The 13,951-nt window shown below is 32.8% G+C and overlaps 1 protein-coding gene across 3 annotated transcripts; it reads left to right on the top strand.

The window, feature by feature from the left end:
• The first annotated feature begins 2,806 nt into the window (after positions 1-2,806).
• LOC111368678 (cationic amino acid transporter 1-like) lies at positions 2,807-6,678 on the top strand. Of its 3 annotated transcripts, XM_022990066.1 has the most exons (4): positions 2,822-2,952; positions 3,067-3,302; positions 3,388-3,812; positions 4,989-6,678. In XM_022990066.1, the coding sequence occupies exons 3-4, from the start codon at positions 3,389-3,391 to the stop codon at positions 6,410-6,412; spliced, it is 1,848 nt and encodes a 615-aa protein (XP_022845834.1). In that variant the 5' UTR covers positions 2,822-2,952; positions 3,067-3,302; position 3,388; the 3' UTR covers positions 6,413-6,678. The 3 variants fall into 3 exon arrangements, with proteins under 3 accessions (XP_022845833.1, XP_022845834.1, XP_022845835.1); XM_022990065.1 differs by lacking the exon at positions 3,067-3,302 and having other exon boundaries at positions 2,807-2,952; XM_022990067.1 differs by lacking the exon at positions 2,822-2,952 and having other exon boundaries at positions 2,994-3,302.
• Positions 6,679-13,951: the final 7,273 nt, after the last annotated feature.

The raw sequence follows: 13,951 nt of genomic DNA on the forward strand, positions 1-13,951 counted from the left end.
TGAAGAAAACACAAAACGACTTTTTTGTCGTTTTGGGCGTTTTCAGTGTAAAACTTGAAAAAATTGAAAACGCGGGAAACACTTCTTTTTTTTTTTTTTTTTTTTTTTTGGTGTGGTGATTCTCAAAATTTCAAAAAAAATAAAAAATTAAAAATTTTTTTTTTTGAGGAGATAGTGTGGTGATTCTCAAAATTTAAAAAAAAAAAATTTAATTTTTTTTTTTTTGGTGTTTTGAAGTGGTGTTGTGGTGATTCTCAAAATTTTTAAAAAAAAATTATTTTTTTTTGTTTTGAGAAACTAACAAAAAGAACGCATTTTCAACAATTTCAAAACAAAAACTCAAAATACAAAACTCAAAATGAATTCAAAACTCAAAACACAAAACTGAAACACAAAGAGAACACCCCCTTATGTATTGATTTTGAGAATTAATTTTTTGACCTTTAGAAAAAAAGTAGGGGACACATATGAGTGAGGAAGTTGAAAATAACGGTTGGAATAGTGAAATAACGATAAAAAAAATCAATTTTTTGGGTGAAAAAACACTACCAAACGGGGCCTTAATGTTACGTTGACCACCCAATTATGTTTACATTGACCACCCAACTTTGTATTTAGTGTCACATTAACACTTGATTCGATTTTTTTCATCATGGTCACCGTTGCAGCTTTTTTTCTTTTTAAGGGTCGTAAGTGTACGATATCGTAATAAGTAATATAATGGACCTTTGAATCAGGATTACGTTCCACGAGGACTATATTTAATACTTAATTTGATATTTTTAACCCTTATTTAATGAATGAAACAAATATGATTGTTATGATTGTTGTTCTAACTAAACTTAACTCAAGAAAATAGCAATGTGAACATACCAATCGATTTAAAATTCAAATATGGAATGAGGAATTAGGGTATAATAATTTCATCTATTGATTAACAGTAGGTATTAATTCAATGTTCAAATTTTCAATGTAGTATTCGATTGAATTCTTCTATTGTATTCAACTCACCACTCTCGATTTTTCATTAAATCTACATTCAATTACATATCTCTATGTGAATCAATCTTAGTTAAATGAAATATTTATTCTAAGAATTCATATGACGACCACAATACCATAACATAGGTATCTCTACATGTTAAGTTGAATTATCGAATTTTAATATGTAGTTTAAATCTAAAATGGACCTCTCGATTCGAAATAGATTCACAAAATCATCGAATTAGTGATCAAGTAATTCAAAGTATTAATCTCATAATAAAATTAATACATATAGGATAACATAATAAAAATCTTAATAAAAGAAATAAAATGGTTTCGAATAGATTACATTATTCTCCCTAATATAAAATTTAGCTACTAATAATGTAAAAAAGAAAAGTAAGAGATTGTAATTGAATATATCATCGAATTTTGAATAAAAACGTAAAAAGAGATATTAATATCGCATTCACATCTTCTTTCTCTTCCAATCAATACTTCAAACCTTAAATTTTTTTATTTTTTGATTTGCGCTCTTTAATCTCCGATTATATGTTCTGCTTCTCAATGTGTTCGGCCCCTCAAGAGTGACATCATTCTTGTATTTATATTTCCCTTCATGTTTTTTCTAGTGCCACCTCTCGAGAAAACTCAGCACTGTAATACATAGCGCCACGGCACCACTTTAAAAAAAATTCAGCATTTCACCTCCTTTAGTATTTTTATAATAACTTTTTTTTGCAATATTTATTTGACGTGATTTAAATTGAGTTGTAAAGATCATTCAAAAGGGTTACATTTTACTATGTAAATTATTTTCAATTCGAATGTTTACTAGGCTGAAAATGGATCTTAATCTACGGTTAAAAATTTGAAACATCCTTGTGCGGTTTAAAATTGATCTATGAAAATATTTTAATCATATTTCACTCTTTTTTTTATACTTCTAATTGCATCAAATTGACCCCTAACATTCTTGAATTTTCATCATGAGGGTTGACACAATTTTTGAGTGTTTACACTTTAGTCCCAAAACTTTGAATCTTGATCTTTTTCGCTTATTTCTTTTAATTCCATTTCCATCTACCAAGTTTCACCTAATAAACGAAATATACAATAAATTAGACTGTAATAATTTAAAATAACTATTAAATGTTTATATTTTAAAGTTATACACTTATCATGACCGCCAAACTTCATACTTAGTATTGTGAGGTGGATCACACCATCTCTATGCTACAAGTCAATTAGTCTAGAGATGTTGAAGTGAACTGTGCTAGTTTATAAGTAATATGGACCATAGTTTAAATCCAATGATTGGATTTAATTTTGTGGTCAATTATCCTATGCTAGTGTTGTCACTTTCTTCTTAATCATAGTACAATATTTGAATTCAAATGGATTTGATTCTATAATTACAAGACTTCTTCATTTTTCTCATTTTTGGATTTGGCATAATAATAAAGAGAAAGCATAAAGAGGTAACTAAGTGGGAGCTTTCCATATCTCCGACGAAATTTTTTATGGCTTTCGGCGAATCTTATCTCGGTATATCCATTTCCATTCCCTTGGATCCGGTGTGTCATAAATTTGAGTATAACATCATAAGATACTTCATTGGTAGTGTTGAAGAAACTTTGGGTTGTTTGGTTTGGTTTGGTTTTACACTTTCAGAGTTTATATTTTTCGTATTGTAATTGTAATAATTTTTTATATATTACACTTTAAACTCTACAAGTATCATTAAATTGGGTGATTGTGATGAAACAAAATTAAATTGGGTGACTAATATGACACTAGGCATTGGATGGCCTTCAGTCAGCTCGGTCGATTTAACCCATTAGACTTCCCGTGTCAACGCCTAGTAGTATACCAAATTTTCTCGCGTCCCAGTCTGTAAGTCTCTGTCTCTTTCTCCGATCACCGGCTTCACCTCTGACTGTTTTATCCTGCGACCTCTTCATTCCGGTATTATTACTCTTATAAGGCGTAGCTTTGTAGTTAGTTTGCAAATATCGAAGGTTGATTACTTTAATAATTAATCACATCACTTGTTTGATTGTATTTTGACTGTATATGCAGGCAGGCGAATGCATACATATATATTATTTATATAAATATTATCAAGCCGTGTGACTTCGTATTTCTCGATGTGAAGATTGAAAGTGACTTTCGGAATCTACTTGCTATAGTTCAGAATCTTCTGCCGAACACAATTTCCGCCATATACTATAACAAATTTCGACTTTATAGGGCTTCGTTTCATAATCCGTTTTGCTCTTCTTGATTTTGCTTCATTCTTGAAATATATAATTTGTGTAGGTTTCTTGGAGAGATAATTTCCGATTTTATTCTGAATTATATAATTTTCTTTGATTTATAATGGTATTTTGAATTCTACAGGATGCCGGGCATGGGGGTTGAAAACGGAGGCGGCAGCTCCGAAATCACGAGGAGAAGAGGGTGTTCATGTACAAAGGATGATTTTCTCCCAGAGGAGTCATTTATGAGCTGGGGTAGTTACGTAAATGCGATTAAGCATACGCCGAAGCGGCTGGTGGATCGGGTGCTTTCCCGGTCCAAGGATCTGGCTGAAGTGCAGGTGAAGACGCGGAGTGAGCACGAAATGAAGAAGACACTATCGTGGTGGGACTTAATATGGTTCGGTATGGGAGCCGTCATCGGGGCCGGAATTTTTGTGCTCACAGGCCAGGAGGCACGTGACGGAGCTGGTCCTGCCATCGTACTCTCTTACGCCATCTCCGGCGTCTCTGCCTTGCTCTCCGTCTTCTGCTACACGGAGTTTGCAGTTGAAATCCCAGTGGCAGGTACTCATACAATACGTGCATGTTCGCTGCACATAATGCGTGAACTAATTTCATTTGAACAACGAACAAGTCTAATGAAATTCGAATCATTTTCAAAAGAAGATTGCATAATTTTGTGGAACAAAATTGAATTTGCATAGCAGAATTGGTTTCTGAAATATCATAAACGATTCCGTGTTAGGCGATCAGACTGGTTCTTTTTTTTGCCCCCCTCCTTCCCTAGCATGATTCACTATTGTCCGGATTACCTTACCAGACATGCGCCTAACGAATATATTCAACGGTTTCATTTTCTTCGGTGTAAGGAAGAAAATCCTTTACGTTTCCCACGGGCATTTCTAACAGATATTTTACAGTTTGACCAATCATCAAGCATTGATTAGGAAAAAAAAGTAAGAATTAACAATGAAAGAGTTTAATTGAAGTTGAACCGTAAATCAAAATTTTAGATAATCCGATCATGTGCCTGGTTGAACTGATTTTCCTTTGACTAAGTTTCATCTTGATATTTTAATGTACCATTCTAAAATTAAATTGGATGGCTTTTGAACCAATTTTTCCGACGTTCAAGCAATAGGCATAGTAGTGTACCATTTAGTTACATCCGTGTGTTATCAAAATGTATTGCATTATAAGTTGAAACGTACATGTTTTCGGTTCATGAAATTATATACTCGAATGTTAAATTCTGCTAAGCATAGTGGGAAAATCAATTCCTTAGTCAATTATATACAATTATCTTTTGGTATTGACAATAATGTCTTGTCACGTGCTGGTTCTAATATACTTGGAATTAGCGAATGTTTGTGTTCAATTGGTCAAATTTTGATTTAAGTCCACAAATTTGCAATGAAATTTTCCACGGAAATGTCACATCTTGTATTGACGTTTTATTTACGTTGTTGGATGCTGAATAATACATTGGATTGTAGTTGAGGTTTATTGGCTTCACTGGTATGAAAAAATAAATAAATAAAATAAAATAAGAGTCCTGAAAAGAATATTTATTTATAATTAGATTTACCTATTAAAAAGTCAAAGTTTTCTTATCTTTCTTAGTATAAAAAGTAACTTTAAAATTTATTTTTGTTAAAAACTAATCTAGAAATAAATTTGACTTGCTTTTAATCACATTTTTGTTGGGGAAATGAAAAATTCTCGATATTGACTTTGCAGGTGGTTCATTTGCCTACTTGCGGGTGGAGCTGGGCGACTTCATGGCCTTCATTGCTGCTGGAAATATCCTTCTTGAGTATGTTATTGGTGGTGCTGCAGTGGCGCGGTCATGGACTGCCTACTTTGCCACCCTTTGCAACAAGGATGCTGCAGATTTTCGAATCCCGGCCCACGGTCTACCCAAAGATTATAATGAACTTGACCCCATAGCTGTTGGTATCATCGCAATCATTTGCGTCGTTGCAGTTCTAAGCACTAAGGCGTCGTCTCGTCTTAACTATATTGCATCAATAGTCCACATTGTTGTGATTATCTTCATCATAATTTGCGGCCTCATCAAAGCTGACACCAAGAATTACTCCAACTTTGCACCACATGGGGCACGAGGTATCTTTAAATCTTCAGCAGTGTTATTTTTCGCCTATGTTGGTTTTGATGCTGTTTCGACAATGGCTGAGGAAACAAAGAATCCGGCCAAAGACATCCCCATCGGCCTCGTGGGCTCTATGGTGATCACCACAGCACTATACTGCATCTTAGCAGTAACTCTTTGTCTAATGCAGCCATTTGGATCAATTGATGCTGATGCTCCATATTCAAAGGCATTTGAAGCTGTAGGGTGGGGATGGGCTCAATACGTTGTTGCTGCTGGAGCATTGAAGGGCATGACATCGGTGTTGCTAGTCGGGGCAGTGGGCCAGGCCCGGTACCTAACCCACATAGCTCGAACTCATATGTTACCTCCATGGTTTGCCAAAGTTCATCCCAAGACAGGAACACCAATAAATGCCACAATAGTCATGCTTGCTGCTACTGCAGTCATTGCATTCTTCACAAAACTTGAAATTCTATCCAATCTCCTCTCAATCTCCACACTATTTATCTTCATGCTTGTGGCTGTTGCCCTTCTAGTTCGTCGTTACTATGTTAGTGGTGAAACGACCAGAGAAAACCGGAACAAACTTATTGTTTTCCTTCTGCTTATCATTAAATCTTCAATTGCCACCGCTGCTTACTGGGGTGCTACTAAAAATGATTGGATTGCATACTGTATAACTGTGCCTATATGGCTATTGGCTACAATCGGGCTTTGGCTATTCGTCCCCCATGCCCGGGATCCTAAGCTTTGGGGAGTTCCATTGGTACCTTGGTTACCATCAGCATCCATTGCCATTAACATCTTTCTTCTTGGATCAATAGACAGGGATTCATTCATAAGATTCTCAGTCTGGACTGCTGTCCTCTTGTTGTACTATTTCTTCTTTGGACTCCATGCATCTTATGATACAGCCAAGGAATTCGAAGAGAAAGCAACGCAAGATGGCACATGGCGGAGGATTGAGGAGGGAAATGTGACATCGGTTACAAAATCTGGCACTGATGCTGAAGATAGTAGAATTGATCCAGTAGAACCTACTACCTAAAACAGTTTCTGATGATTGGAATTAACGTGTGCAACTTCAAATGTTTCTATGTATTTTCACTTGCATTTACATTTACATCTCCCAACCTTTTAACAAGATGCTGTTGTAATCTACTGTACACAAACCAGTTTATACTTGTCATGCACAAAGCACTCTTTTAATATTATATGGTCACGTGTGATTGTATGTAATGTTGTTACCTATAAAACTATTTCACTTTCAGATTCACACATAATATGGATGTGAAAAATTGATGGGTTGCAATATTTATTTATTTTTTATATTTATGATTCTGTGTTTGTACTCTGCCTATATACACGTCTTTTGCATGCTCGAATAAAAGAGTTGTGACAGTCGATACTTAGTCAATCCCTTTCTATTAAATTAATGAAAATGCTAATGAGAAGCTGTTTGCCTGGACAAAATCAAAATTTCTAGGAAAAATCATAATCTCAAATTTAACAAAAATTGGAGAAAAATACATATAGATAAAAGAAAAATCTTAATCTTTCCTAATCTCTTCAAACTTCTTGCAACCCACCTTCCCTCAACATCAGCATTTCCTACATGTATAAAAGAGCGAAGCAAAGACGAGACACATGTTGGCTATAGATTTCGTCTTGCACTTTTTCCTTCTTCTTAATTGTCTTTGCTGAATTCCATACTCCCATACCGTTTGTGCTTTTCTTACACTCCATTGACTATTCATCTGCTATTCTGATTGATCTCTGTAATCTGGTTTTTCGCTTTCTCTCCCATTGATACGAAGATACAAAGAAAATGCGAAGAAAGCAAATTCATCTTACTGGCGTGTATCATTTCTCTTCTATGGACAGAGGAATCCCAAACAAATCTAGAGGTTGAAATTTCATCCTCAAAACTTCGTTCTTGTGTATCTTTCTTCAACTTTCTTCGACCTTATTGCTTATCTGTTAGATCTTTTTTCTTTTTTATTTTAAGTATGTAAACATTCTAAAAAGCTAAAAATCTACTTAGTTTTTGTACAGTGGCAACAAGATCTCCATTGATTAAGATTTATTTATTTTGGTGATATCATTTCTTTTGTTTGATCTTTTTTTCTTTTTTTAGTTCGAATAGTCTTGTCCATCAGAAGATCATTGAGCGATTATTGAAGATTCCTAGCTGCAAATGTTTGGTATTGTTAATAATTCAAGATTTTCAAATGGTTTTTTTGATTTGTGATTTTGGATTCTTGGAATTGATTAAAATTGTGTTTTCGCAGTTGATGCTGTAGAAAGTGGGAGGTCTCCTCTACAGTGTTTGGAATTGAATGGACGGAAGAATTCTATAATTTGTATGTAAGTATATTTTTATTTTTTGTTCTTTCTAGTTAATCATCAATTTTCTTAAGTTTCATTTGATTACTAGGCATTGTATTAATTTTGTTAGAAGATACCTTCCAGATGATGGTGAATTAGCTTTCGAGATAATTTTGTAAAACTATTTTTTGAAATTAATTTTTGTAAGACTATATTGATTTTGACACTTGCAATTTCGTATTCAAAGGAACAAAACTTGGGAATATTGATTATTAGACAGGAGACAGGTGTAGACCCTAGAGTTTCTACTGGTATTGGATGGAGGAGATTTGTTTGGGGATGACGGAGGAGATTCGAAGTAATTAGTCCGACACCAGGTTTGTGCTCTTCTCCCCTTTCATTTTAAATTTTAAAATCTTTTTTTTTGTGCATATTTCATTTTTTATTTGTGTTTTAGGAAAGCGAAGTTTTGTGCATTTTTGTAAGTTATTAGATTAGATGGATAGGCTTAAGAAAGAAAAAGAATTTATAATGTTGTTTATGTGCAATGAATTTTGAATTTAGAAGACGTACAAAAAAATAAAAAAATAAAAAGAAAAGCAAATAATACAAACATTTTTAAAACCAAAAAAAAAAAAAATGGAGCTAAGCACGGAGCTTTATTTCATTTGGGTTTTATGATGATTGAAATTTTATTTTTTTATATTTCATTTTTAAGGATGGTCGAAATTTTTTTAACAAATGAAAACGAAGAATAAAAATAAAAGTTTTAACAAAAATCAAATAATAATAATAATAATATTTTTTTAGGCAAAAAAAAACCCGATAACTAGAGCTAAAGCTTCGTGCACTGCAGGGAATTTTTTTTTTTTTTGTGTGTTATTTATATACTTCGTCAAATAGAGAATTTTTTAAGCAAAAATAAAATAAAAAAAGGATAACTGCATGGAGCTTAGCTCTATGCTCCGTGCAGTGCATGGAGCCATGCATTGCACGGAACAACAAATTTATTTTTTTTATGTTATTTATATGTTCAGTCAAATAGAATTTTTTTTCTTTCTCGCATAACTATTCTTACAGTAACAAAAAATCTACTTCTTGTTGACATGGTTGACTTCCGTCTATGTTTTGGTTATAACAAACAAGATTTAATTTTGGTTCTGACAAACTTACTTTTGAATCATGATAGTTGAAATCAAATCGACCATCGCATCAAAATGAAGATTCATGCATAACACAAGATAAATGCACTCATGAAGAACGAAACGAATGTCAATGTCAAGAGGAATCAAGATCGAAGTCATAAACCTTGATGATCGAGCATATTGAAGAAAACTCTATTAGAACTCTTGAATTTATATGTAAAGGTATAACATTTTAATATTTAGCAAAGAAGTCTCGGGAGCTCAAAATAAAATCATTCAAGGCAAAATCTTTTTTGAGCTACCGGACAGTCCGGTTGTGTACCGAACAATCCGGTAAAGGTATTTGCCCAACGGTCAAAATTTTTAACGTTCTGACACTTGTCTCACCAACGGCTAGTAGCCTTGTCCGGTACATACCGAACGGTCCGATACACTTGTCCGGCGGGACAGACTCTCGACTGTTAGGAAGATTTTTGAGAGCTATAAAGACCATTTACTCTTCACTATTCAAAACAACTGTTCATGGGCATTAAGTGAAATATTTTATTGATTCTCTCAACCTTATTTTTCACTCTTTTAAAGATCAAATCATTCATTTATTGAAAAACTTTTCGAGCGATCAAAAGTTGAAAAATCATTTATCTCAACTAAAGTTTTTCAATCAAAACACTTGAACTACCTTCTTTGCTATCAATTAAAGTGTTTATTTACTTCTCTCTTATATTCAAACTAAGTCTATATCATTTATTAAGAGAGAAGTTTTTCACTTGTAATTTCAATTCTCTTATTTTCGGATTGTGGGTAGTGTTGAGGTCCCAGAAATCTCAATGGTGTAAAAGGATCGGTGCTCCTTGATTGTAAGTCACCGAAAGTTTTGTAAAGGTTGGATTGCACCATAAGTCAATCAAATATAGTGGAAAATGCCTTGTTCCTGACGGAGAGCTTGGTAACGAGGGACGTAGATCGTTGATTGGATCGAACCTCCTTGTTACATTGTTTGCGCTCTCTCTTCCCTTCCTCTTATTTTTTTTTGTGATATCTTGCTTACTTATTACTTAATTGTTATTTGCTTAAATTTGAACTTATTTTCGAAAAAGTTTCAAATAACCAATTCACCCCCCTCTTGGTTAGTTGTTCTTGGGCTTACAATTGGTATCAGAGTTTGGTACTTTCTTTTGAGATTCTACAATCTTGAGTAATGGCTAACCAAGTTTTTCAAAATAGTGAGGGGCACTCTACAAATCGAACTCCTTTCTTTGATGGTACACATTATAACTATTGGAATGCTAGGATGATGATATATATTCAATCTATTAATTACAATATTTGGGAAGTTATTGAATATGATCCATATGCTCCCACTAAGACTATTAAAGTAGATGGTAGACCGAACCAAACTCTCCCCAAATCTAGAGAAGAATATGATGATGAAGATAAGAGAAAACTATCATTAAATGCCAAGGCTAAAAATCTACTTTATTGTGCACTTGATAGAAATGAATTTAATCGAATTAGTACATGTGATTCGACATATGATATTTGGCATGCTCTTGAAGTTACTCATGTTAGCACAAGTAAGGTTCAGGAAACAAAGATAAATATGCTAGTTAAAAAATTTGAAAATTTCTATATGAAACAAAATGAGCCTATTGTTGACATGATTACTCGTTTTATCGATATTGTAAATGGTCTTAAAGGTTTTGATCGTAAATTTACTAACGGTGAACTTGGGAGTAAAATGTTTAGGTCCTTATCGAAGGAATGGAGTCCATTAAGGCTGTTGATTGAGAATACTAAGGATATAAATACATATCCTTTAGAAAAGCTCTACGACACATTAATAACCTATGAGCTAAACAATGCCTAGGTTAAGGAGAAAACGAGAAAAAGCAAGGAGGAATCAAAGGAGTCTCCTAAACGACAAATTGCATTAAAATCGGCAATTGAAGAAGGAACATCAAATGAAAATATGAGCGATGAAGAACTTGATGATTTGGTCCTTCTTGTCAAAAATGGAGAGGTTTTCGTAATAATCGAAGATTCCAAAAGAAAGAAGAAAAAAAGAGGAAGTTAGGAACAAAAAGATTGTTTGCTATGATTGTGACAAGTCGGGTCACAAGAGAATCGAGTGTCCAAACAAAAAAAAAATTTCAAGAAAAAGGCACTCCAAGCCACATGGGATGAGAGCGACGACGAAGAACAAAATAGGAACGATAGTCAAGATGAAGTGGCAAATATGTGTTTCATGGCAATCGAAGATGAGGTATGTTCTTATGATGAGCTTTCAATTTTTTATGATGAAATGTTTGAAAATTTTGAAAAACTTGCTTTAAATTACGCTATTCTTAAAAAGAAAAACTCTATTTTGAAAGAAGAAAATAAGAAAATTTTCGAAAAGCAAAAAGAGAGTATTAATCATGACCTTTTGATAAAAGAAAATATTTCTTTGAAAGAAAATGTTAAGGATTTAACACAAATTATCCATAAGTTTACCGAAGGGAAGAAAAATTTTGATTTAATGCTTGGTAGTCAAAAGTGTGTTTTTGATAAAGGAGGAATAAACCCTATCTAAAACAAAAATCACTCAAAAATATCTTTGTTAAGGCTTCAAATATTTCATGTAATTTTTGTAATAAAAGTGGACATATTGCTTTTAATTGTGTAACTAAAAAGAAATTATTCTTTGAGAACAAACACAAGTTGATACAAGAATCCACAAAAACTAACTATTAAGGACCCAAATTTGTGTGGGTATCAAAAGTCAAAACTTAATTTGTCTTTGTAGGTACCAAAGAAAATAAAAAGTAAATGGTTCTTGGATAGTGGATGCTCGAAGCATATGACCACAGACCGATCATTATTATCAAACTTTCAAGAGAATGATGGAAGTCACGTGACCTTTGGAGATAATGCCAAAGGTAAAATAATCGGCTTTGGAAGCACTGGTAACCACTCATCTCCCTCTATCGAAAATGTTTTACTCGTTGATAATCTTAAACATAATTTACTAAGCATTAGTCAATTATGTGACAAATGTTATAACATAAAATTTGATTATTCCAAATGCTTTATTAAGGATGCTACATCGAAAGAGGTGATTTTTATAGGAAGTCGAAGTAAAGATGTTTATATTATAAACATTGAATTGGAAAATAATGAAAAATGTTTACTTAACTTGAAAGAAGAATCATGGTTATGGCATCGAAGACTTGGACATGTAAACATGGATCTTCTTTCAAAAATTTCTAAAATTTTTTTTGTAAAAGGTTTACCGAATTTGAAATTTGAAAAAGATAAAATTTGCGATGTTTGTCAATTTGGAAAACAAGTAAAAAGTTCTTTCAAACCAAAACTTTATACTTCAACTACAAAACTATTACAACTTCTCCATATGGATCTTTTTGGACCTTATAGGACGGCTAGCTTGGGAGGTAAACATTATGCTTTTATTATTGTCGACGATTTTTGAAGATTTACTTAGGTTGTATTTTTAAGCTTAATAGAATAAACTTTGAAAACTTTTAAACATTTTTGTAAGAAAGCTGAAAATGAAAAATGCTATTCTATTTCAACTATTAGAAGTGACCATGGTGAAGAATTTGATAATGTTGGGTTTGATGATTTTTGTAAAGAACATGGATATGAACATAATTTTTCGGCTCCTAGAACACATCAACAAAATGGTGTAGTAGAAAGGAAGAATTGTACATTGCAAGAAATTACTCGAACTATGTTAAATGAAAATAACTTGCCTAAATATTTTTGGGCCGAAGTCATTAATACCGCTTGCTACATTATCAATAGAGTATTAGTAAGCAAAAGGAAAACTAAAACTCCTTATGAACTTTGGAAAAATAGAATTCCAAATATTAGTTATTTCAAAGTTTTAGGATGTAAATGTTTTATTTTGAATACAAAAGACAATTTGGGGAAATTCGACTCCAAATCCGATATTGAAATTTTCTTAGGATATTCATCGACTAGCAAAGCATATAGAGTTTTTAACAAATAAACTCTAGTCGTTGAAGAATCCATGCATGTTACTTTTGATGAAACTAACTCATTTGATCGAGAAAAAGGTAGTGATGACGATGTAGGTTTGGAAGCTCCTTTCGAACAAATGAAAATTCAAGACCAAAATAAGGATACACCAAATGGAGACATAGAAAAGTCAAATGCTCAAAAAATTGAAGCAAGACAAACCGGAGAACAAAGTGATCTCTCGTTACTAAAAGAATGGAAGTTTGTTCCAGCTCATCCCAAAGAGCTAATAATTGGGGATCCATCAAAAGATATTACTATTAGAACCTCTTACAAAAATCATTTCGGTAGTTGTGCATTTATTTCTCAAATCGAACCTAAAAATTTCAAAGAAGCTGAGTTTGATGAGTTTTGGATTCTAGCAATGCAAGAAGAATTAAATCAATTTGAAAGAAACCATGTTTGGGACTTAGTCGCTAAACCAAACAATCAAACCGTTATTGAAACAAAATGAGTTTTTAGAAATAAAAGAGATGAAAATGGAATAATTGTGTATAACAAGGCTAGATTAGTGGCCCAATGTTACAATCAAGAAGAAGGTATCGAATTTGAAGAAATATTTGCACCCGTAGCAAGATTAGAATCCATATGCTTCTTGCATTTGCATGTTACAAAGATTTTACACTTTATCAAATGGATGTTAAAAGTGCTTTTTTAAATGGTTTCATTCAAGAAGAAGTTTTTGTTGAGCAACCTCCCGATTTTAAAGATCACAAGTATCCGGATCATGTATTTAAACTTCAAAAAGCTCTTTACGGTTTGAAACAAGCTCCTAGAACTTGGTACGAACGGTTGAGCAAATTTCTTTTCTCAAATAATTTTTCGATTGGAAAAGCGAATACTACACTTTTTATAAAAACTCATAAAGATGATATGCTCATTGTTCAAATTTATGTTGACGATATTATTTTTGGTACTACAAATATACATATTTGTGAAGACTTTTCAAAATGAATGAGTAAAGAATTTGAAATGAGCATGATGGGTGAGTTAAAAAATTTTCTTGGCCTTTAAATTAAACAAATGAAAGAAATAATTTTCATAAATCAAAATAAATACATATTAGACATGCT

Source organism: Olea europaea, chromosome 19 (assembly GCF_002742605.1).
Source record: "Olea europaea var. sylvestris chromosome 19, O_europaea_v1, whole genome shotgun sequence".
Classification (NCBI taxonomy): Eukaryota; Viridiplantae; Streptophyta; class Magnoliopsida; order Lamiales; family Oleaceae; genus Olea; species Olea europaea.

What these genes read in the sequence shown, in the direction of transcription:
- LOC111368678 (XM_022990065.1), top strand. Translation starts at nt 3,389, where the DNA reads ATGCCGGGCATGGGGGTTGAAAACGGAGGCGGCAGCTCCGAAATCACG. An exon ending in AGTTGAAATCCCAGTGGCAG is followed by an intron (nt 3,813 to 4,988) that starts GTACTCATACAA and finishes TTGACTTTGCAG; the next exon opens with GTGGTTCATTTGCCTACTTG.